The following is a 26,290-nucleotide window of genomic DNA, read 5'->3' as shown; positions in this document are numbered from 1 at the left end:
AGATATTTATTCTTATAATGAATCCCTTTAAGAAAAATAATCTTGGTGTAGGCTCTGATTGTGAAGTCATGATTTCTATCCAATTTACATTGACAACAATGAATGAAGAAATTATTTAAAGATTCAATGAAAAAAACTGAACATGTTAGTAACAATTGTTCTAAACATTGTTATGAAACATTGTTATTGAACATTGTTAGTAAAAAATGTTCTGAACATTTTGTCTAAACATTGTTACTGAACATTGTTACTGTGGTTGTGGTCGATCATCTTTCATGACTAAATATTCGTCTCCATGTTCTCGCTCAGACTGAATGTGGTTCAGAAGTCATGAGAGAAGTGTTTTTTCTTCCAGGTGAAATGAATGAAACGTCCTCCTCGTGGCATGAATCACCTGCCATACGAGGGCCCTGAGGAGCCCGTAATCTCAGGAGGAGCCCGGCTCCCTCCACCCGCCTGACCCCCGACAGTGAAAGCGTGTAAGTGAGGCGGGGGGATGTGGGGAACCCCACCTGCGAGCGGAGGCATCCCCCCTCCCTCTGTGATTGCTCCACCGGCATCAAGGCGCTAATAAGGACTGGAGGTCTCGTCATCAGGCGGCGTGATTACAGTCGTTTTAGGAAATGAGTCACGTGACGAATCCTGAGACCGACTTACGAAGGACAAAGAACAAAAACATGAATGATCAATTATTTCATTTAAATTGTTGTTTCTTTCTGTTAACATTGTGATTTTTTAAACTACCTCTTAATACACTTTTGTATTAAATGAGACAAAACACAAAACACACAACAATTTGTTTTGCCAAAATTTAAAATCCAATATTTTTTTTAATTTTTGTTTCATCCAATCAGTTAAAGGCAAGAAAATGTTTAAAAAAATCTAAAAATCTATCTTTTGCTCCAACAAACAATTCATATAAAAAGGTACTGAACTGATATTTCTATGTAATAATACACAGTTTAATAAAATCCCAACCCTAAAGTATTAGGAGATAAACACCTACAAAACAAAATAAAATCCCATATTTTTAAGGAAAAAACATAATTGGTTTACAGTGATTAAAAAAAAAAAAATTAAATGTTTTATTTCATATTCAGACTGGATGGAGGTTCTGGTTCTGGAGGAGAACGTTTGTCTTTGGTTTATCGTTCAGGAGGAACCATCAGACACGACTCCACCTCGCCCTCTAGTGGCCACAGCGCTGCACAACCTGCACACTGAGTGTGTGTTTCTACGTCTGCAGAGTACAACATGAGAATTGAAGGTTTTTTTACACGTAAAAACAAACTTTTGGCAGTTGACGTGAACACGATGCTGGTAAATCTGTATGTTATTCACATATTGTTTTACAACAGAATGAGTTTAACACTGCAGTGCCATCGGGACGTAAGAAGCTCAGAGTGTGTGTGAGTGTGTGTGAGTGTGTGTGCGTCTAGCTGTTGAGCTTCTCGGCCTCCTCGGTGTTCACGGCCGTCAGCTGATCCCCGTGACTCTCCTCTTCTCCCGGCACCTGAGACAGACAGAAGAGCGAGTGTGAGGTCTTTGTACTTCTGCAGCATCGCTGCATCTTTCCAGAATAAACACGATTCATCACCGTCTGTTTTCTACAGGACGTAGAAGCCGCTTGTCAGAATAATTTATCATTTCAAGGTCTAAGAAAGAAAATGGACAGAAATCAATATATTCTTCTTTTCTTTTGAATGATGGGACAAAAACATTTTAAACGGTTGTGATAATATTTGTTTTGTACATTTAATTGATCTTTTATGTGTAGAAATTAAGTTCAGTCGATACAATTATTTTCATTAAATTCCTTTGTAACAAAAACGTGTCTTTATAGTAGAAAAAGCAAAAAAATCTAGTCTGCATATATATATATATATATATATATATATATATATATATATATATATATGTATATATATATATATATTGTGGGGGAAACCTAGATGACATCATCCAGGAGGCTGCGGTGCATTTGCGCCCCCTGGTGGTCAGACAGCTCCAGCACCTGGGCAGGTGGATCTTGGTGCGACTGCGCCACCGTGTGGTCGTCGGCTCTCATGCAACACTCAAAATTAATTATGAAGAACTATTTGAACAGTGTGTATGTTTCTCCTGTTCATTACTATGACTCATGAGGGAAAACTATTAGAAAATATAATAAGAAAGATTACAACAATTAGTTTTTCCGACTAATTTCCTACAATTCTGGGAAAGAGAGAAGTAGTTTGTCACTAAATAAAGGTCCTAATAAGGTGTAATAAGGTGTAATATATGTGTAATAAGGTGTATTAAATGTGTAATAAAGGTGTAATAAGGTGACTCACCTCCCAGTAGATGTTGTCCTCGAAGCAGATGCTGTCTGAAGGAGCGCCGAAGATGGGGATCTTCAAGATGAACCCTGAAGGAGAAGAAAACATTTATACAACTTTACTCTTTCAGTCCTACAGATATTCCCAGTATTCTGAGTTTATGCAGAGGCGTTTGTTCACAACACATTCATAACCTCATTTATAACTTGTGTAACACAAAAACTATTTTCTTATTATAAGTTATCACCTGGGAAAGTTTCCAGGTGAACTCTATTAGTTTTATTATTTATTTTTTGCCATTTTAAACCCGGGTTTAACCTCTTTTGTTTAACTGTGTCATCAAATGTTCTTCATCAGTCAGTGCGGTTACATGGATTCGAATAACTGGCTTAGTCCGACTAAAATCGAATTATCCAGTTCATGTAAACACCTTTATTCGAATAACTGCGGTCCGACTACGATCCGATTAACACCCCTGGATAACTCGATTCGATTCGATTGATAATTCGAATAACGCTGCATGTATACGCTGAATCGGATCGGAACTGGACAATGCGTTTGTGCGCATGCTCAAGATCCCGCCGCCTCCTCCCTCCCGCCCTCCCAGGTCGTGACCCGGAAGTCGAAAGAGACGATAAGTTGTCACGGCCGGCAGAAACAAACAAACGTAAAAGTCGGGTTACGAGCCGATACTACCTTCGCTGGGTGTCTCTGCTAGCTCCCTGATGTAGCCAGCTAGCGCTGCTGCTAGTTCCCTGTTTGCTCTGCGCTAGCTCCCCGACAACCACCGAAGCTAGCGGGGTTCTCTCCATTATGAAGAGTGAAGAGGTCAAGCGGAGATGGCTGTATCACCACTACATGTAATGAAAACAGCGCCACCTGTCGTATCGGATATGACATGCATTCGGCCAATGATTCGATTTATTCACTGCCATGTATATTCGGATAACAGCAGTTGCCCCGAGAGAGAGCATAGTCCGACTAAAGCAAGATTCGAATTATTACCAGCATGTAAACGCACTGAGTGAGGAAGATGAAGAGGAAGACCTACCGACGATCAGCCCGCCCAGCAGCGCGATGCCCAGAGTGACGGCGAGGGAGATGGCCTGACGGACGCCCTGGAAGGACGCCTCGATGTCTCCGCTCGCCACGTCGGGGAACACGTCGCTCATGCTGAGAAACACAACGACGACAACGACAACAACCACAACAGAGATGTTTGTGACTCAAGAACGAGAGACAGCAGAGATCTCTCAAAGGGGTCATCTGTGACTAACACACACTCCACACACACACACAAACACACACACACTCTACAAACTCTACACACACTCTGAACACAACATCAAAACATCAAAAGCATCGTAAACATTCACCCTTTTCCATAAACGTCTGTGGTTGCCACGGCAGCGGTGACCGCGCCCACGATGGCGCCCAGGACGCCGGGCATGCCATGAAGGTTGTGAACGCCACACGTGTCCTGGATCTTCAGCTTGTCCTCCAGGATGGGCTGAGAGGAGGAGGAGGAGTTGAATATTAAATTAAATCAGAACCGTTCGTGTCTTCATCCTGAAACCTGGACCTTCCTCACCGAGAGGTACTTGAAGCCCAGAACAGAGATGATGCCGGCCAAGAACCCCACGATCATGGATCCGTACGGCGTCAGCATCATTTCACCGGCGGTTCCTGCGGCGACGCCACCAGCCAGCGCGGCGTTCTGGATGTGCACCTGAAGGAAGAAGAGAAGCCTGAAACTCTCTGCACCCGGGACGCCGGCATGTGGAGCGAATACATACAGTTCATGGGAGGTTTTGTGATACAGAATCTTGGATTTTTCACCTCAAAATATTAACATTTGAGTACTTGTGCTTTTATTTTTTTATGCTGCGTTCACAGCAAAAGCGTTGTAAATTTTTTGCGTAAGTAAATTTTTTGCGCAAGTAAATTTTTTGCGCAAGTAAATTTTTTGCTCGAGTAAATTTTTTGCGCGAGTAAATTTTTTGTGCCAGTAATGTTTTTGCACGAGTAAATTACATGCGAAGAAAAAAACGTTGCAAAAAAAATCTTTGCAAAAAAAATGTTGCAAAAAAATGTTGGAAAAAAAGTTGCATAAAAAACATTGCAACAAAAAATGTTGCCAAAAAAATGTTGCAAAATAAAACTTTGCAAAAATTTTTTGCAAAAACACTTGGCAAAAAAACCTGTTAAATTATTTTTTTTTTGTCAAAAAAAACGTTGCAAAACAAATATTACGAAAAAAAGGTTGAAAAAAAACATTGGCAAAAAAAACCTTGCCAAAAAAGTGTTGCAAAAAATAATTACATAAAAAACATTGAAAAAAAAAACGTTGCAAAAAAATGTTGCAAAAAACTTTTGCAAAAAAAACTTTGCAAAAGGCGTTAGAGGCTTGTTTCTATGCTGTACAGGTTACAGACACTCCTTTCTACGACGCTCCCTCTCTGATCACTATCAGCACAGGAATGTCCCACCTGCATAGCAGGATGATTAACTGGTGACAGCGATCACACTCTGATTGAGCTTCCGTGGGAATGAACCACAACGCACATTTTCTATGTTGGGAGGGTGGAGTGTTTGTCTTCAAGTAACACATCCACCATCTTTTTTATCTTTTGAGTAACTCTGTCACCAGTTTGAACTCTGATAAGATCCACCCTGCAGGATGTTACCAAACCATCTCTAGTTTAAGCCATTGGTATATAAAACTGTAGATCATAGCTTGTTTTACGAGAAGAAAAGCCCCAAAACTGCTGGATTTGGATGTATTGAACACCGTACGTAATATACAAGTGAAATATATGGTTTGATACATGAAGAAAAACATCAGCAGTGACCTCACCATGTCCAGCTTGCCGTCGTGTGCCGTGATGGCGGACATGCCGTACGTGGCCAGCGTGCAGGCCGCTAGGGAGTAGTAGGTGTTCATGGCCGTGCGGTGCTGGTCGTCTCCGTGAGCCGTGACGGCCGAGTTGAAGCTGGGCCAGAACATCCACAGGTAGATGGTGCCTGAGGAGCACAGCAGCATTCAGTTGGGTTCATTGCTACAGAAGAGGTTCAAGATGCATAAGGTCGACATGTTTTCCAGCCAGTGTGACAGTTATTGGCTAGAAGAAATCTAAAATTGGGAAGGCCATTTGTCTCTGGGAGGAGTTCATGGTCATCCATTGAGTTTACTTGTGTTGCACATGAAAGATGTGATGAATAAGTGAGGAATATATTTGGTAAATCCTGGTTAAAAGGGTATCAAAACTATTGCTGTCATTCTGCATAATAATTAGCCATGTGCATTTGTTTGTGTGTATTTGTGGATGGCCCTTGGAACAACAGTTTGTTTTGTCTTTAGACAAATGGGCTTTTCCACCATTGAGATATTGATATTTCGTAATAATGTGCCTTGGGAAAATTGGGCAACCCCTTTCTCAACCACCCATAATGGACGGCAATCACCACGAAGACCTCAACAACCACATGATTGGCAATTTATGAGGCAAGTTCTCCTAGAAACTACAAGGGGAGGAAGATAATGCAGCTGATAGGTACTTTCAAATGTTATGAGTTGGTGAAGGAAAAGGGGGCATGCCGCAAAAAAGAACATTAGCTTTAGCATCAAATGTGGGGTCCGCTTTGTTATAAGAGAGTTTATTGTGGGGAGTGGACAGGGGCTACATTTAGAAGGAATGGGCCTTGTTGACCAACATGAAACACAGCAATGTGGATAATTCACACTTATAGGGCAGTAAAACGAAAAAACTAAAGCTTCGGTTTACCGATCATAGCAAACATGTCAGAATGGTACACCGAGCTGTTCCTGTGTTGGCTCTTGTTCAGGTTGGGCCGGTACAGGACTCGGGTCACCATGAGGCCGAAGTAGGCTCCAAAGGTGTGGATGGTCATGGAGCCTCCTGCATCTTTAGCCTGCAAGAAAAAGTTAGATATATTTGACAGCGATAAGACATTTTTCTTATCTTCGGTTCTCACCCTCCTGCAGATCACACAACAGACGTCACATGGACATCTTTGGCTCATTACTTCCATAGTTTATATCTGTCGTTGTTGTTGTTGTAGCTCACCCCGAGAGCGGACAGCAGGACGAACTCATTGACAGAAAACAGCGTGACCTCGAAAATCGCCATGATCAGCAGCTGGACGGGGCTGGTTTTACCCAAAACAGCTCCGAACGAGATGAGCACAGCGCCGGTGCAGAAATCTGCGTTGATCATGCTAAAAGACACAGAGTTTGATAGAAAACATCACAAGAGTATCGTGTGCAGGGTAGAGACCAAAAGAAAGGCAACTAGTAGAGCAACCTGTCCAGCCTGTTGTTTACGTGTCAGTGGCATTCATGCATTCATAGATGGCCAGCGTGTTTACCACGTACCTCTCCACGCCGATGTGGATCTTGCCTCCATGCATGCCATGGAAGAAGCCCTGCATGAGCGTGGCCCACTGGATGGAGAAGGCTGCGATCAGGAAGTTGAAGCCCACGCTGCTGAAGCCGTAGCGCTGCAGGAAGGTCATGAGGAAGCCGAAGCCGATAAAGATCATCACGTGCACGTCCTGGAAACCTGAAATGAGGTAGATAAACACCGGCTGAGATTACAGAGGTTGTGGAGGGCCTGGCGGACCAGTGCCTTGTGTTACTTGTGGCCTTTTATTGTTATTTATTTTATGTGTTGGAGAGGCAACATGGACCCAGAAGTCTGAAGTGTCCGTAGCAGATCGACCAAAACAAGTGGAGTTCCACAGGGCTGCGTCCTGGGCCCACTACTTTGAAGTCCTCACAACGTTTTAGTTTTAGTTTTACTCCCCTAAGAAACATACAAGCAAGATAACTGATTGATTGCAGATGAAACTCAACTCTCTATAGATGACCATCTTAAATGTTTCACCATTAAGGACAATTTGTAAGTCATTTGGTGTACAATAACAACGGCCTACTTGCTTTTTGGGCGTCATCTTAGGTCATTTTGGCTTTAAAAGAATTGCCGTACTTTTTTGTCGTTTAACCGATGGGTTAATTGACCATTATACCTCGAATTGACTCTAATGTAACTTTTCATTTACCTTTGAGAATGCAACATTAGTACAAAAAATGATAAGTTTGTTTACAATCAAAAACAATTATTGCAATACTACCTTCCCTTTATTCTGACTTAAAGATGATGAATTACTGTGATACTTATTAAAAGGTGAACAATAAATGTTCACCAACTTGTTCGAAGACTTTTTTTCAATGAAAAGCTTTTTGGCTAAAGGAGTCATTTAGATCAACCTCATAAGAGCTGCTCCTCCAAAAGCCTCCAACAAAAACAGTTGATTGCTGCCAATGGCTGAGTCCCTGGAGGGCTTTTGTCATTGAACACAGCGTCGCTCTGTGAACCAGCACAGTTACATAACAACTGGTCAATGGGGACCTGGACTGTGCTGCCAGAGTCCCCGTTGGCATTTTGGCCCAGTTGCATGCACCGATATCTATTTAATGAATGATTTGGTTTCATTTGGTTTCATTTGGTTTGATCGGTTAGGGCGAAAATTGTAATTTTTGCTCAAGTTTTTGATTTTTTGAGGCCAAGAATTTACACAAAATGAGAGAGATTTATATGTTCCCTCAATAAGTGAAAGGAACAAAAGTCTTTCATTTTTTAATGAATGTCCAGACATGCACAGTGACCCTCAGATCTTTAGTGATAATCATTCAAAGTGTTATTATATCTTAGAACAGTTCTGATTTTCAGAACAATTATCAGTATGTGCAGATAAATATAATAGATAAAGACATCTGTCTTTTCATATGTAAAGTGATTTTATAACAACTCATTTTCCCCAAAAGTCTTTAAATGCCTGTAAATAAATGTTATTATCAATAATTCACCATTAAAAAAAGGTTAAGGTTAAGGGGTAATTGAGAAAGCAGTTTAGTTGTCTGGGAACTTCATTTAATGGAGAACCCGCATGAGGGAGACATGTGGAGCATATCTTCAGTCGCCAGTCTTATCTCACAGAGACGCAGAGGACAGACAACACAGCGACTGAGACCACCGCCGCACGGCGGGTTTACAGGCCGCCTTTCAGATAACCAGCAGCCTGTGAACTCGTCTGTGTGTTGTACAGGTTTCAGCCCAGGTGTGCGTGTGAGGATGCCGGATGGCGGTTGCGTAAACACAAAACATGAAAGACGACCGCCGCTCCATCTCCCGTGACGGCGAGCGAAGGTGTCGGGTTAAAGATTGTCCCACTATGCCGTTAAAACCCACTGGACCTTAAACTCTGCGCCGTTGTTTGTTCCAACCTCAGACCCTCTGTGACCTTCTGTGTGAAATAGTCCGTTCAGACAAATGGCTGCTTTGGAGAGCGACGCCGTTGTCTCATAACGTCTTAAGAAACGGGCTCGGTTGAATAGTTGGAGACATCTTGTCTTCTACGAACTGCTCACAATGGTCGCTTTGACCTTCATCTCGCCACAGGCAAGGTCGTTTAGTTCGGCTGCACCTTGTTGAGATGAACCGATGATTCGTCCTCTGGGGAACACGAACGTCTGTGCTGAAGGTCAGAGGTTTTGGAGTTACTTAGAAAAGTTCTTATATTTCAAAGAAAAGCACTGTTTTTTTCAATGAATCAGAAATACACACTATACATTTTTAATGTGGAAAATGACTATTCTAGGTGGAAACGTCTGGTTTATAATGAAATACCTACATCGGTGTATAGAGGCCCATTTCCAGCAGCTATCACTCCAGTGTTAATCTCCAATGTAAAAATCCACCAATTTCTTGGCCAAAATATTTTTTTTTACAGCTTAACACACTTTTCTCACAATCAAAAAGGTAGTTTTTCTTAAAGGGCCAGTGTGCAGCATTTCAGGGAATCCATTAGCAAATTGGGAATATGATATTCATAATGTTTTCATCAGTGTAAAACCAGGGGTAAAGAACAAACACTTGCTCTCGAGAGATACTTTCACGTAGTTGAACATCACTCACATCACTGCAGACTGGTAAGAGAGAAACGTGCTGCAGGGTATTCAGCAGGTTGCAATCTGCAACCACAGCTCCAAATCCTGCACACTTTTCCTTTTAAGAGTCTTCTGAAATACCGCACTTTCAAAACAGGTATGTCAGAGGTCAACCTCAGGCCCAGAGGTCAAATGTCACACTTTTAAAGACATCAAAGTCTGCATGACAAACCAAGAGGCTGCTGATTCCCTTCAAGAGCTTTAATTAAAACCTGTGAATAAGCGATATCTTCGCTTTGTGAATTCTTCTTTCCACATTCAAACCACTCTTCCTGGATCATGTTTGCAGCTTCGACATGAACCTGAATTTCGTGTTTCTTTTAGAAGATCTCACAACCTGATTATGCGTGTTAGCAAGTTGTGTCTCTGCAGCAACATCAGAAAACATGTTTATGCAGATTATTTCTCAGGCAAAACAATGTTTGTTGTAATAATATCTTGTGAATTATTTTTTCTTCGCACTTGAATCATGTCGACATGAGTGAAAACATGAACGCTGAAAACGGTCAAAATTCGAACATACTGTATGTAAGTATGTTTGAATTTGAAACACACACACACACACACACACACACACACACACACACACACACACACACACACACACACACACACACACACACACACACACACACACCTGGGCAAGAGGGAGACGCCCAGCTTAACTTTAGACCTAAGGAGCTAGGACACGCCCACCAGCCCTCAAGTTGTTGACCTCTTAAGGTGGAACTTTGAGTTAATGACTTTTTGTCACAACTGAAAACAGCATTAACTGAGAAATGTAAACTAAATGTTGTTGTTTGCAAATAAAACGGTTTGTATTTTGCTTTTTGATAATTATCACACATCTTTTAAGCATGTGGTTCGATGATGTCGTCTTCTAAATGTTTTTTCTGACATTTGAAGTATAAAAATCCAACGCAAATTGTCACAACCGATACACATAATCACACTACACGGCTATGAAGTCATTGTAGGCAGATCATACCAAAGATTAGGGTTAAAAAAAACTACAGAAAAGCAGCTTGAAATTGTGTGTACAATCATTTTCACAGGATAGAAAATGTGTTTTCTGAAAGCTGTAATGAGCATCTTGCGGCCAGTAATCAACACCTTGTGTTTTCGCTTGATTTTCTACACCATCAATCCACATAAATCAGGACGTTAATGATCGACGGATCGGCCTCTGTGGGACGGCAGCGGACTGGAAGACATCTCTGTGAAATGTTCGCTCAGAAAGAATGGGACCCGTCCAATTAGAGCTGAGCAGCTTCTCGTCTCTTCCCACAGAACGACGACGAGGTAACAATCAGTACCCTGAATGTGTGAATGAGTTGAAGGGGCATACTTACAGCTTTGTAAAAATCACTGAGAGAGCATGTGAAAGAGGAAAGCATGTCAGTGTTAGAGAGACTCACTTAGCATTATTAGGAACATACAGTAAAAGGGGATTGTTTATTCTTCAACGCTAAAAAGGACACACATGAAAGATTTCATGCCAAAACGCCAAAAGACAAAAGTTCTAAGGTGAGAAAAAGCGACCTGACGTTTTTTTTTTACATTACTTTACTGATATTTGATATATATGTAAAAGCTGCTGTTTGTTTACTTGTGAACTATATATATAAAATAAACATTGACTTTACTCTTCTAACGTAATGTTACGTAACATTACGTAACAATACGTAAGAAAGTCAGCTTTCGGCATTTGTTATTTATATACTCTATTAGGTTGCTACATTGTTGCGCTAGTTTGTTGCACTAGGTTGTTGCGCTACGTTGTTGCGCTACGTTGTTGCGCTACGTTGTTGCGCTACGTTGTTGCGCTACGTTGTTCTGCTACATTGTTCTGCTACATTGTTCTGCTACATTGTTACACTACATTGTTACACTACATTGTTACGCTAGATTGTTCCGCTACATTGTTACACTACATTGTTCCGCTACATTGTTCTGCTACATTGTTCTGCTACATTGTTCTGCTACATTGTTATACTACATTGTTACACTACATTGTTACGTTTTTAAGTTTTGTGATGCTGCATTGATACATTGTTGCATTGTTTTGTTCCATTGCTACTTTTTTCTTACCTTAACAGAGTAGTTTGCTGCGTAAAGCTAACCAATCATTTCACAACATAAACCAATGTTATTGTGCGTTTCTGCAGGCGTAATCTGAGACTGATATGAAATATATTTATGAAACACATTTTTGGTTCAGTAACGTCGACATTCAACACATCCCAAATATTGTCAACATTTCTCGACTGGCTGCAGTTTTTTTTCGATTGCTAAACGACAGCGGGCACAACTAGAGTCACATGTGCAAAACTCTAACTACAGTCTGCACTACCAACAGTCACCTGAGCTAAACAGTTCATATCACCTGCAAAACTCATTCCAAGCAACACAACTCTTAACACATTTAAACACGTTTAGTGCAGCCAAACATTATGCACAACCCTCACTGAGATAACACACACTGTCACTCAGAACACACAGAGTAAAAACACTAGCATCAAACACCAACACAGAAAATACAAACTGTTCATCTTTACAGTTTGAAATATTTCAGTGACTTCATACAAAGTAATATTTTCTTCAAAGAAAAGAGTGACATTCTTTCCAAAATGAGTCTTTCTGAGCTCTACCTATATATACTGTAATATATATGTGTGTGTGTGTGTGTGTGTGTGTGTGTGTGTGTGTGTGTGTGTGTGTGTGTGTGTGTGTGTGTGTGTGTGTGTGTGTGTTCACTAACAAGTCTAAAACAAGACACCTGCTTAGCCTTCCAGCTGAAATGGCAATCAGCAGTGTTTGAAAGGCACGAGGCTGAAATCTATTCTGTTTTGAATGTGTGTTCACAGTTTTGACAGCAGTGTGTTAGCATTTGAACAAAGTGCTGTAAATCCACAGTGTTGTGCGGGTTGTGGTTAAAGTCATGGGATAAGTGTGTAGAGTTTTGAAAACTGTGTTCAAGCAATGAAAAACAAACTAGAGTTTGGTCCACATGAACTGCTGCTGTGCAGACTGGAGTTAGAGTTTTGCACATGTGACTCCAGTCGTGCCTGCTGTCGTTTAGCAAACGAAAAAAACTGTAATTAAATAAATAAATATATAACTTATGGGATGGTAGTCAATGCCTTTTTTTTGCGGACAAATTGATACATTAGCTGTATTCCCCCATTTAAAAAACGTGATCAAAGCTCCATGAAGCTCATCTGTACATCACAAACACAATCTGCAACATTACTGCACAAGTTACTAGCCGATGCTCTTGAGAAACATCTAAAGGATGTTATTACGTTCAGACGCAGGCTGGGAACCAAAGCCCCTTGGGCCTCGCCGTGACCTCTGACCCTGAACCTCCACACATCCACGGGACACTCACTCGGGTAGCGGAAGTAGAAGTCGTTCTCATAGTCCGAGTGACTCTGGTTGTGCCACGCTTTGGCGTCCGTCTCTTGGTCGTACTGCACCAGAACGCCGAAGAGGATGATGAGGATGATCTGCAGGATGAAGCAGGTGATCGGCAGCTTCAGCCGCATGTTGGTTGCCACGTCCGTCATGGTCTTCCTGAGGAGAGGCTGAGCTGAGGGGATGAGAGGGGCTTTAAAGATCCAGCTCAAAAAAGTTCTGTCTCTCTCACACACACACAGTGTCCTCGGTGCAGAGACAGGAGGCTGGTGTGTGTGTGTGTGTGTGTGTGTGTGTGTGTGTGTGTGTGTGTGTGTGTGTGTGTGTGAGGGTGAGAGAAGAAAAAGAAGAAGCATCTGACAGACAGACACCAGAGCTGGCTTTACATGTGTTTTTACTGGCTCACACCTACTGGACCTGCCTCCCACATGAATAATGCATGAGAGGCACTTTTAGCCCCGCCCCCCCTGGCTACTGTACTTTTTAAGGTGGACTGAAGTGCTTTTGCTCACTTTCAATCAATTCATAACTATATGAGAAGAACTAGTGTAAATATGAGTTTCACTCGATACTAATGGCTGAGTACTTCTCACTCGAGGTCGATCACTGGCTGTCATTCAGTCACAGCTGCCGCACAATCTGCACGTGTTTGACAGTAAATGCAAAATAATTTATGGTATTGACATCATAACTTTCTTGTACAAGTAATTTGTCAGCAGTTTTAGTTGGGAACATCTTTTTCGAAAGCTTGTAAGGATAAATTGAACCAGACCAGATTCCATGTGAAGTCAATGCAAAGACGCGATAAGTTGCAAAAAAGCTTTTGCGTGAGTTCAAATACCCTAACTCCGCTGAGTTGCGTCAGCCAATCAGCGTTGAGAAGCTCCGCCCGTCGTCACCGCTGAATCAAACTGCGGCTGGTCCTCCTGAGCAGCGCTGATGGCGGCCCCTAACCCTTACCCTAACCCTCATTCAGACGCTGTTGTTAGACTACGGATAATAATATGAACCCAGACACGATGGAGTTTGATATTCAGACATTTGTAGGACTTCCACAACAAGTATGAAGCAGAACTAGTGGTTATTTCTATGGTGGATGGAGGAAACGGTAACGTGACATCAGACCAGTTGGTGAAATTCACCGACTCTTTTCATTGAGAGAAGCGACGCTCATAAGCCACGCCCCTTTTAACGAGATTATAATCACAGCATTAGTCTCATTACTTTTCTTTTTGTTCTCGGAGTTTATTATTCATATTCAATAGTTTATTGATTTGTATTATCCATATGAAGATGTATGTTGCAGAACTGATTGTGACGTCTGTCCTCACAGGAAACAACTTAGTTAGTTTTAGGCAATAAATCCCACTTATCTAGGTTGAGGAAAAGATGTCTGCCGGCTGAAAGATGGCTGATCTTTGTACCCAACCGCCTTTATTTCTGTCCCTCGACGGAATTACGGTGAATTATTTTTCGACCGCATCGCTACGCGAGCTGGGTGAAACCAATCTGAGAGGTTTACACAACTGAGTTAAGGAAACCACAACAGCTGAGACTGTTTACTTTTCCTTGCAGTCCCATGGAGAGGATGCAGGTGTGGCCGTGCCTCTAACGGGATGATAAAAAAGGCCGTGGTTTCATCTGAAAGGCCGATCTTTGAAGGGTTAAGTTCACTCCTCTTCTTCCTGCTCGAGCGCTTTGATAACAGACGCCACTCACAAACGTATCGGCGTCCTCCATCAGCAGAGACTGAGTCTCTTTCTCCAGCAAGGTGACAGACCTGCATGGCAGGAATGTTATGTTGTGGTTTTGGGGAATTTAAACTATAGGTGTTTGGGAGCACAGGCGTCAAAGAGAAGCCTTGAAGTCGGTCTGCTCCGCATCCTGTCTGACCAGCCTCCAACGTGTCGCCTCCATGTCCAGCAATCCACTCACACTCGGAGCGTGTATCTTACCATGAAGGGATGAATCTGTGTGTTCGGTGAGTTTCTTGCTCTTAAAAACTTAAAAAGCAAATTCACTAAAACCAACAGTGAAAAGCCAGATGTCTCTTCTTCCTCTGTGCTATTAAAACTTAAACTGTCACTATGAACAATCTCCCTTCAATCACAGCTAGTGAAGCCCATTAAAGCTGCGTACTGTCGCTTTAAGAGAACCTTCTCGTGGTTTTGTACCAGCAGGGATCCCATTAATATATATTTTTTACGAGCGTTTTTTATCAGCATTAATTCGTTCCAAATCAGCTTCATCATGAAGCAATAAAAGTCATCATCTCCGTTTGAAATATTGAAATCTCAGATTACACTGCTGTGCTGATGGCAAGTGTCCACGCGGCTGACTCACGCAGCTGCCGTGGACGAGGAAAACCCGTTAAATTGAGTCCCACATTTTGGATCGCAAAAACCCTCGAGCCACAACCACCCGACAAGTCTCGTCAGGTCTTTTTCTCTCGAGCTTCTCTCGATCCACATCGCTTCATCTTCGACAGTTGCAGCTTCCACCCTGAATCAACAAGCCGAGCTGAGGTTCCCACATTGAGCCTCTCAGCCAATCCCGCTGCACCTCTGGTCATGTGCATGTGCAACCTTGCAGGGGAAAAAGCTGAGGAGGCCACAGATTCAGACAATGACCTCTGACCTCTCGGTTTGTATCTTAACCAAACACAGAAAGTGTCAGTAAGTTTGGCTACAAAATTAGGAGACGACAGCTGCAGCTTTATTAGAAATGTTAGAAAGTGACTCGAGAGGGAGCTCGCCAAGTTATGGAAATATCAATTTTCATATCCCTAGCTTGATGCCACACATGATTCGCGCACCTTTTTTGGAAAGTTTACAACCTTCAGAATCCACCAATTGTGTCAAATCGACTGTGAGATAAATCAGAGGCGTTCAAGATCCAGGAAGAAAGTTAGGGCGTTTTTGGCTCTCGCGGACCTAAACCTACGGTACACGAAATCTGCACTAACTCAATTACTAAAAATATTTAACTTCACTGAATCAAATCCAAAGGTTGCAGAGATAATATTACCACACGGTGATATTTTATAGTACAACAAAAAGCGATGAAATGCATCATTAGAAATGTTAAACACGACCCCGTGACCTTCAAGTTGTTTGTGATCCTGCAGAATGCCAGAAGACGCCTGGAGTCTTGCATCAGTCTCGTGATGGCAGAAACACGACGCGTCCCCGTGATGCGTCCGCTCATGTCAGATGTTAGATTGCGCTGAACAATTCCTCGCATGCTTCACATCGCAGCGTAAGCGCTGCAACGTTCATTCCTGCGTTGGTTGGTCATTTGCAGAAAGCGGAGCAATTTGTAGATTCAAATCTCTTTCATCAAGAAAATGTTTGTACATAATTCGGATTTTTTTATTATGTAGAACGTGGAACTATATATTATTTTGTTGTAAAAGGTGGAAAGAAATGATTCAGATAGTGTTTGTTATTTGGGCTTACTTTGAACAAAGAGTATACATGATGCATCAGACATCCTACCAACGAGTATTTCTAGTCAAACTGTTTCTTTCAACAGCTTCACGTGTTTCCATGATATGAGCACACAACAGGCAAAGTTAAACAAATAACTGTCTTCAATAGAAAGCACTCAGTGAGGTTAAACCTCCACTGTTTATTGAAGCAGCTAACGGACGGTCACTCAGTATTACGATACACTGCAACAGCTTTTTAAATTATTCAAACATGTCTTGTGGTTGAGGAGATAATCTGAATTTAGTGCGTGTACATTAACCATTCAGATTTTCAGAAGCCAGGACTCTTGATGCCGTGAGGTCAATGCTTTGAAAACAGGACTTTTGGTCAAAACAGAGCATTTACTGTGGAGAAAAACCTGCATAAGTCTTCCTCTTATGAGTTTGAGTTAATAAAAAGAAGATAAAAGAACAAAACTCTGAAACATATAGAGTAATATTTTGTCGGTGGTGTCACCTGACACTGTGCGTGCCGCAATGTAAAAGTATTTGTTCTTTCTTCTGTGGAAGCGGGAGCCTCTTGTCGCTCCATCAGCGCTGCAGGCCGGCTCCTGAGGGCCCCGATAACTCAATCGGCCAATCGGAGGCGGGAGGCGGCCTCGGCAGCACCAGCACGGAGGCCCCGAGAGGAACCAGATGAGACCAGATAAGTGCAGGTCCACACCTGCCTGTTGCGCAACACGGAGATAACACAGCAGGACATTGGACAGGTATTTCACACTAAACTCTCTGATGCACAGTGGAGCCATTATGCTGCTCTGGAGGGGGGAGGGGGTATAAGGGGGGCTGCAATACACAGATTGTGTGTGTGCAGAAATATGTGATTTTATCCAGAAGATCACGATACGTGTTTTCAGAATAAAGATCCTAAAATGTTCACAAATTTTACTGTGAAAACTGTCAGTTTCTCATTTTCCATCTTATCATGTTTCAACAATGAAGCTTCTCTTGTTGTAACGTCAAGCTTTTTCTCGTTACTTCACATAATCATCGTTTCTTCATGAAACTAAAAGAAAAGAAAAAGTTTCACGTTGACGTAACGACTTATTTCTACTGAAAGAAGCAGTTTATTGACAGTTTGTGATACATTTCTCTGTCTCACACTGTTTCATCATGTTACACAGTTATACTAGACATTAAAAAGTGATTAAAACAGGGGATATTCCTCTAGTGAAGTTTACAGGAGGAATGGCATTCTTCGGATCAAAATATATCTGTATTTCTGACAGACATGATCATGTTTTTTCCCCCCAGAAGGATGTAAAAAGTATCCTTGTTAATTGAGGAGGAGATGTAGAAACCACATTGTTGTTTTTGAAGTTTCTGCAGAGACAAAGTGAGGACTCCAGGCTGAACACAGTGAGACAGGTAGGGAATGTAGATGTATGTCTCTGCGCTCAGATCCATATCTACCTGAGAGACGATCAGCATGCTACAAAAACAACTCCGCTGGTAAGTGATCGGTAGAAGAGCTTCAGCTCCATCAGTAAAATCAGGACAAAAGGTCAAACGTCCGCGTCTCCTGTTGCCGTCAAAGTGAGCAGTTTGCTTTGAATTGATTGAGCGTTGACGACCCGCAGGAGAAGAGAATATGAGCCAATCGGTGACGAGCATGCTATGAGACCGGAGAGAGTCACATGTCAACGCGCCCGTCGGCGCATCACGGGAATGTTTAAAAGATGCCGAGAGTCACATGACCGTCAGATAACTCTGCAGCGTAGAAAAAATGCAAATAAAAACTTGGTGTCTTCAAAAGCATGGATTTAAATGAAGTGTTTTCCCAGCATTCATAGCGGGACATTACTCCTAAATGTAGCTGGGGAAAGAGTAGCGCGCTAACGAAGGAGTCCTCTGGAGACGTTGCTTGTATTTTCTTCTAGAAACACAAAGAACCCAGGAGACCATTTCCATCGCAATCAGCGACACGATCTCACGCATGTGTCTGAGGAAAGGAATGCAACGCATTGTTTGAAGGGTCGGAGGTGAAATCCAGTTCCATTTAGGCTCCATGTGAGGTATGCACAGACAACAGAGAGGTACCTGCATGCACCTGCATGGATAGCAAGGAGGGAGGGTACAGGTGACCCCTCGGTCAGACAGCTGTCAGGAACCTTTCAGTTTTTAAAGCGCGTGGAAGGCAAATCTGTCACCGCGTTAGGAAGCTGTCGCTCTCAGCGAGGGCTCCGGGGAGCCGGAGCCGTCTGTGGGAATGTTAGAAATGTTCGCTCACGCCCTTTTGACCCACGAGGCCTTCGTCACCCTGAACCTTTTTTTTTTGTCGGCGGAGTCACGCCTCAGGGCTCGAGGCCGGCCCGACCTGCTCCCGTTATCGGCCTCGCTCATCTGGCACCGTGGAACCGAGGCGACGTTCAGTCGTTCGGCACATGGCGTCCAGACTGATGGCTCTTTGTGGCGGCACGGAGGTCTGCTGAAAAGAAGACGAGGATGCACGAGAGTAATCTGATTTAAATTAATGTGAACGATTCAGGAGTGTAATCTAAAACTAGAACATGTCACAATTTCAATGGTGTGGCCACTACAGCCATGAGACGTCACTATATATATATATATGTGTATGTATGTATATGTATATATATATTTTACCGTGTTATACATACAGTGGTTATACAGTGTTATACAGTCTGCAGGCAGCAGAGGGCGACGTTTCTTGCTGCTCTGTCACCAACATGAAGAGCTGCTGAAGAGAGAAGAGAATGAAGCATGAGGTGTGTATGTACATACCTATGAAAATAATAACGCGCTGAAATATCCGAGACATGCATGTGATAAACGTGATTGTGTATAGAAGACAAAAGCCGCCACTGGGCAGATGGACCGGTCCCACGAAAGATGAAAAGAAAAAATACAAAAGAATGAGGAGGAAGTTTTTGTTTGATATCGTCCAGTCGCCGTAAGCGTGGGGGGAAAGTTGTGAATTCAAAACAAAAACACTGAAAACAAAGAATTAAAACTACTTTCTCTCAAAGTACTCCTTCAAGGCTCCCAGCAAATGACACGAATACGTGGAAAAACTCAGGAACAGGACTTCATGTCTGCAGTGATGTGGATTTGTGACGGATTTAAGTGAACAGATTGACCTTTGGAAAGGTTGAAAAGTGTAATCAAGTTTGCCGTCGACCACAAAGTGACTTGATTCAAGGTGCAAAGAAATGTAAAGATCAAGTAAATAATACGCTTTTTACTCTGCGTATTGTTGGCGTTGGGTGTGAAAGAGTTCAATCAACGTGCAAATTTAATCACACACAGAAAAAAAAGTGACTTTATTCTGTACAATTTGCAGGATTTCAGTGTTCGCAGTACATTTTGTTTTGGCGTTGTGTCAAATTGGTGAATATATTTCTTCATTTTCAGCTGTGTTTTCTTTTCTAAACGCGTGACGTCAAAGTGATGAAGAAGTGCTCTTCATTTGCTCACATTTCTCTACTTGCATGTGATGTCTTGGGTCGCAGTGCATTTACAGTGCAACCGTAATTACAGACGGATGGATGGATGGATGGTGCTGCAGAGACAGTTTTCACCCAGAGGTGTCTGTTCTGAATACTAATTGGAGGCCAAGAAAGAGTCCCATTGATGACGGAGCACAATGGAGAGGCAACGCAAGCACAAACAAAACAGAAGAATCCCATTATTTCATCTTTTTTTTTCAGCATTGGACGGTGTTTGTGTGACCGCCGCCCGCTGTCGCCGCATGGAGGCCGTGACCGTCACAATGCGGCCCTTGTGCCCCGGCTCGGTGGTGGGGGAACCGGAGCCGACCCGGCTTCCTCTCCCACTGCCCCCAGAGCCCTGTGGGCAACAACAAAGATGGATGAATGCTCGCTATAGTCCTCGTTGGCAACTGCCCTTCTGGGAAAGGTTAGAAAACACAGGCAGGTTTGTTGGTGACGGCTCATCAACGAACGCACCGCATGACACAAGAAGCTGTTTGACACGGGAGCATTTCACATTTATTAGTTAAGATATTCATTCATTTAACCCGTTGAACACTCTGGAACCAATGTTGTCTCCAGACCTCCTTTCCCCTGTGTTTGAGTCATCGTAGGACCCCAAATTGATTCCAATAGTTGTGTTTATTGTGTGTATTTGTTCAGCAAAGTCTTGGGGAAAAAAATGATGTCTGTAAAAAAAATCACTTTTAAAAGATATATTGATCGTAACTATGAACATCCAGCATGATATGAGCCAGATTCCCCAAAAATGCCTCTTGGAGCGTCAATAAGACACCTTTTTGGAAAGATTAGGACCTAAAGAATCAGAATCGGCAACAAAAATACCAATAAAACAAAGTCTTGGTCTGTTAGGAAGGAGTTTCAGTCAAAAAAAACGTGTCGTTCGGTTCAAAAATGGAAAAATTACGTATTTTATGCTGTCTGAATGGGGCATGCTGGGACTTAAAATTGGCGAGGTTTCCAAAAGGTTAATTAAGTAGTGCAGTTGCAGAGTTTACAAATAAAAGATTGATTCAACAGTCATACGGGTAGAAATGTTGCACATTTAAAAATCAGTTGTGGAAACAAAAAAACCTTTGAAACTACTCAAAACCTTTTTATTCCGTCAAAATCTTTATTTTTAAACGTTGTTTCCGCTCCGAATGAGCAACACAGAGACAAAGACGGCGTCTCAGTCCTTCATTTGGTCGTCAACATCTGGAGCGCAGAGGACAACAATCCTGTTCACACGCTGCTGACAGCAGACTGGACCATATGACCGGAGAGAGGAGAGAGGAGGGAGGAGAGAGGAGAGAGGAGAGAGGCAGGAGGAGGAGAGGGGGGCAGGGAGGTGAACCAGTATGACAGCTGAACATTCAAGGAAGCGCCAACAGGGATGAAGACTCGTTGAAGTAACCAGAATCAGGGACTCGAGGCAATTTGAAAACATCATCATGTGGGACAACGCAGGCGGATGATCGGACATCTTCACAACCTCACAGGTTTTTATTTATTTCTCTTCCTTTGCGATTGCTGATATCAGAGCAAAGCTTGAATTGTTTGTTATGTTTGAGACAAGTTTTTATGTAATGTCAGAGCAAAGAGAAAGTGTGATAGTTTAATGCATTAAAAATCAGACCTCTGCTGTTTTTCCTTATGAACTGCAGGAGCTGACAGAAAGACTTCCTTCATAATGAACTCCGCTGTCATTCTTCTGTTAACATCCAGCTGCTTCGCCTGCTCTTCAGCTATCTACGCCTCCAACAGAGAAGGTACACAGAAAAGATGACGACTGAGGTTTTGGTAATCTGAGGAAAAGCTTGTCTGATGATGCTCCTCCCGCATCTTGTCGTGTCCAACACATTTAAGTTGATTGGCCAGGTGTGAAGGAACAAACATAAAACGTCTTACTCAAGTTTTGTTTTTGTTGTTTTTTGTGCTTGTTTGTTTGAGAAGCTCCTGTGAGTGTCACAGCAGGCGAGTGAAGCCTATGCTTCATGTGTCAAAGCTGCATTCTCTCTAGTTACCAGCAGGGGGCGACTATTTTGCTTGTATAGAAGTCTACGCTTCACGTGTTAGAGCTGCATTCTCTCTCCTGGCCACCAGGGGGCGACTCCTTTGGTTGTATAAAAGTCTATATAAATGACTACTTCTCTCTTGATGTATTCCCTCAGTAAACGTTGTAAACATGAGTCTCAATCTCTAGTTTCAAGTCTTTTTCAATACAGCATGATGTTCATTTAGTACATTATGGTAGAGTCAAACAGACCATAAAGCAGGGGATGCTTAAGGGCGGGGCTACAAGGTGATTGACAGGTTGACACCAGAGAGTCATACACACAATGACTTTATATTTACTTCGCATTAATGGAAACATGTTTAGAGACATAAAAGCCTCATTTCTGGGTTGTGGGACTCCATTGACTCCCTCCTGGATCCCATTTGGCCCGCAGGACCCAAGAAGCTGAAGTACCTCCTCGAGCCGCTCGTGCACGCCGACGTGGTCGCCCGGAGGGGTAGAAACGCCACGCTGCCGTGCATCCTGAGGACCAGACCCAGCCACTACAAAGTGAAATGGACGAAGCTGGACCCGGAACACGCCGGTCAGGAGAACATTATCATGATATCAAATGCACACGCCTTCAAGCGGTACGGCCGCCTGGGCCCGCGCGCTTCCCTCCCAAAGGCTCACACCATGGACGCCTCCCTGCTGCTCCGCGACCTCGAGCTGGAAGACGGCGGAGTGTATCGCTGCGAGCTCATCAACGGCATCGAGGATGAGAACGTTGTCGTTACGTTGAGGATTGAAGGTAATCCACCATGTCGGTATCATGGAATAGACATGAAGTGCAATGTATTGGTTTCCTGTACAGGGGCATGAGTTGTTTGTTTTAATCTGCGTTGCTGAGGATGAAAATATCAATGGGAAGTTAATTCGGAGCCCTATTGGTGCAGGACTTACGTATTAAATACATCCATGTGACAAAGCAACGGTCAGAGCAAACTTTCAACCAATGTAGTTATTTTAAGGATAAGCATAATATATTTTCCTTCACCTAACATTTGCTCTTAACGTCCAAAAAAGTCGTTCTGAGCAACAACAAAAAACAATATATTCTTGCCCCTAGTACACAAAACCAATAGATTGCACTTCACAAACTGCCGTGAGACTGTGTTGCATATTCACGCGGCAGCCATTTTGTTCCAACCTCACGCTCTTAGCAGGAAAGAAATCCCCCCGAAAACTAGTCAGATTCGTAGCCGTACTTGATGCTGGATGGAAGGTTGCATCAAGTTAGCATTTAGTTTGCTAGTAGCTAACTTACGAGCTAAAGTTGTCAGAAGAAATCTAAACTAAACAGCCTGTAAGACTGTTTGGTTTGACAGCTAGCTATGTTGGCTAACGCGAAGCACAAACGTCCGCGAGCGTTATGTGCCTGTTTGCAAGGTTGTATGATTTTTGACTGCGATTGTGCTGCTACCTTCAACTTATTTCTTAAACCAAAACCAAAATGTCATACAGAACGCCAGACTAGATCATTCCTCTGACAAACACAAATCATCTGGCAAACCCTTGTTTGTTTTTTCGTAAATGGCTAACGCACGAATCAGCTCACTATTTTGCATTTTCTTGGTGAATTGAAGTCAAAAGGAGCACAGTGTCTTCTCAAAAATGTTGAATTTACCGTTTTATTCAATGTATTTTAAATGTTCCCACACCGACAGAACATTGCGGGCAAAGACTAGCTGGGCTTTAAGGTTTAAGGTCGGGAATCACGTCTTTTGGTGAAGGACAGGATACAGTACGAGTGTAGAAACACACACACTGACACGTGTCTTCCTTCTTGCAGGCGTGGTGTTCCCGTATCAGAGTGAAAGCGGCCGCTACAGATTCACTTTCCACGAGGCGACGGAGATTTGTGCTCAGCAGGACGGCGCGTTGGCCTCGTACAGCCAGCTGTACAGAGGTACTGCGCCTCCGCTCGTGTTTTTCTCTGCAGGAAATGTCAGCTCTCTTAAAGCCGGCGTGTCTCCTCGTTGCAGCGTGGACGGAGGGTCTGGACTGGTGCAACGCCGGCTGGCTCCGGGACGGGACCGTCCACTACCCCATCGTCAACCCTCGGCCCGCCTGCGGAGGAGAGCTGCTCCCCGGCATCCGCAGCTACGGGCCGAAGGATAAGAACCAGGATCGCTTCGACGCCTTCTGCTTCACCTCCCAGACGTCTGGTGAGCTCGAGGGAAACTGACAACTGACACCCAAAATGTGACATGGGAGTTAAAAAATGAGGCCAAGGCCAGGGATCATACACATTCTGCCCAGTGGATTTCCATGACTTTTAACTAAATTTCCATGGCATTTAACGATATTTTCAGGACTTTTAACCAAATTTATATGACTTTTAACTACATTTCTATGACCTTCATCCAAAATTCCATGACTTAACTACTTTTCTATGTCTTATAATCAATTTTCCATGACTTATAATCAAATGTCCATGAGCAAACATTGTGTGAAATCTGTGTATCAACAGTAAAAAAGTGATAAAATGTAGAATTTAAACTGACAATGAGGATTGAAAGCATACACTGTACCTTAAATGACTCACACATGAATATACCACATTTACAGGACTTTTACAACACTTTTTCAAGGACCTTTCCAGGCCTGAAAATAACACATATTTTAGAATTCCATGACCTTTCCAGGTTTTCCATGACCATAAGAACGCTGTTTTAAAAAAAAAATTGAATAGAAATACAGTAATTTGGACCAAACATAATTCATTCTAATTACTTCATAACTCCATGATGACTTTTCCAGGTTTTCCATGACTGCATGAAAACCCTGTAAAGCACCCTGATGCGTCTCCTCCTCTCACAGGCTCCGTCTCCTACATTTCGGGGTCTTTCTCCTTCGAGCAGGCGGGAGACGCTTGTCGGCGTCAGGGCGGCGAGCTGGCGTTGGTCGGCCATCTTTACTCCGCCTGGCGTTTCCAAAGCTACGACCAGTGCGACGGCGGCTGGCTGAGGGACGGCAGCGTGCGCTTTCCCATCAGCAGCCCCAGGGAGCACTGCGGCGGCATCCCCGAGGCCGGGGTGCGCTCATTTGGATTCCCCGACAAGACGATGCATTTGTACGGCGCCTATTGCTATAGGTAGCCCCGAAATGAAGCGTGAATACACTTCTTAAAGCCGTGATTCCATTTGAGATCCAAAAAATGTGTTTAATGCAGATACGTTTGTATTTTTTTCCAGGACGCTTGTATACGTTTGAGAAATTATTAGCTGGTGAAACAGGAAACTGGTCTTTTTTTATTTGGGAGGCAACAAACCACTTGGACTAATAGAGGAACCGGCAGAATGAAAGTTAATGGTGTAAAACATGTGACACAATCATCGCTCTTGCACTAATAACGTGTTGACGTTTCTGCGTCGACTAACAACAGTTCAGTCGAAGCTGTTGGGTTCATTTTGTTCGTTTAACACGAGACCAAAATACTTCCTGCGAACTCGTTCAAAGGCGATGCTAAAACTCTGTAAATAACTTATTTTAAGGATGCACTGGTTTATCTGTTTAATTCATGACATGCAATTGTATTTATTCAAGCAAAATGTGGTCCCATGTCAGAGATTTGATGTGCCAATAAATGGTCCAGGTGCGTATTTAAAGATACAACTTGAGTCTGAAGATTTGTATTTGTTCACTTCAAGATGTCTTTCAATACCTCAGAGACCAAGACACACACAGACTAAGACACACACAGACTAAGACACACAGAGACACACACACAGACTAAGACACACAGAGACTAAGACACACACAGACCAAGACACACAGAGACTAAGACACACAGAGACACACACACAGAGACTAAGACACACACACAGACTAAGACACACAGAGACTAAGACACATACAGACTAAGACACACAGAGACCAAGACACACACAGACTAAGACACACACAGACTAAGACACACAGAGACACACACACAGACTAAGACACACAGAGACTAAGACACACACAGACTAAGACACACAGAGACTAAGACACACAGAGACACACACACAGAGACTAAGACACACACACAGACTAAGACACACAGAGACTAAGACACATACAGACTAAGACACACAGAGACTAAGACACATACAGACTAAGACACACAGAGACACACACAGAGACGAAGACACACAGAGACTAAGACACACAGAGACTAAGACACATACAGACTAAGACACACAGAGACACACACACAGACTAAGACACACAGAGACACGCACACAGAGACTAAGACACACAGAGACACACACACAGACTAAGACACACAGGCACTAAGACACACAGAGACACACACACAGACTAAGACACACACAGACTAAGACACACAGAGACTAAGACACACAGAGACACACACACAGACTAAGACACACAGAGACTAAGACACACAGAGACATTATTGTAGCACTTTAAAAGAAGTTAATAAACGTTGTGGTTGTGAAGATAATTAAGTTTACATTTTAAAAAAGACAATTGTTTTTCTCGAAACTCTGGCTGGGTGACTCTGGGTGTTAAAACATTTAA

The 26,290-nt window shown here is 42.9% G+C and overlaps 2 protein-coding genes across 2 annotated transcripts; one reads left to right on the top strand and one right to left on the bottom strand.

The window, feature by feature from the left end:
* Positions 1-836: 836 nt before the first annotated feature.
* Positions 837-13,083, bottom strand: rhbg (Rh family B glycoprotein). The gene is made up of 10 exons (XM_068569010.1): positions 12,740-13,083; positions 6,715-6,901; positions 6,407-6,557; positions 6,104-6,251; positions 5,176-5,342; positions 3,910-4,047; positions 3,695-3,828; positions 3,370-3,491; positions 2,334-2,407; positions 837-1,513 (listed from the first exon to the last, which is right to left on the bottom strand). The coding sequence occupies exons 1-10, from the start codon at positions 12,915-12,917 to the stop codon at positions 1,436-1,438; spliced, it is 1,377 nt and encodes a 458-aa protein (XP_068425111.1). The 5' UTR covers positions 12,918-13,083; the 3' UTR covers positions 837-1,435.
* Positions 13,084-21,069: 7,986 nt separating this feature from the next.
* hapln2 (hyaluronan and proteoglycan link protein 2) lies at positions 21,070-25,361 on the top strand. Its single transcript, XM_068569014.1, has 6 exons — positions 21,070-21,206; positions 21,372-21,476; positions 22,158-22,514; positions 23,556-23,672; positions 23,749-23,931; positions 24,587-25,361. Exons 1-6 carry the CDS (start codon positions 21,179-21,181, stop codon positions 24,862-24,864), a joined length of 1,068 nt encoding a protein of 355 aa, XP_068425115.1. The 5' UTR covers positions 21,070-21,178; the 3' UTR covers positions 24,865-25,361.
* Positions 25,362-26,290: the final 929 nt, after the last annotated feature.

Source organism: Clinocottus analis, unplaced genomic scaffold (assembly GCF_023055335.1).
Source record: "Clinocottus analis isolate CAN_PGR_092001 unplaced genomic scaffold, fCliAna1.0.p SCAF_9, whole genome shotgun sequence".
NCBI classification, from domain to species: domain Eukaryota; kingdom Metazoa; phylum Chordata; class Actinopteri; order Perciformes; family Cottidae; genus Clinocottus; species Clinocottus analis.
The sequence above is the reverse complement of the archived record's forward strand: the minus strand, read 5'-3'. Positions and strand labels throughout refer to the sequence as shown.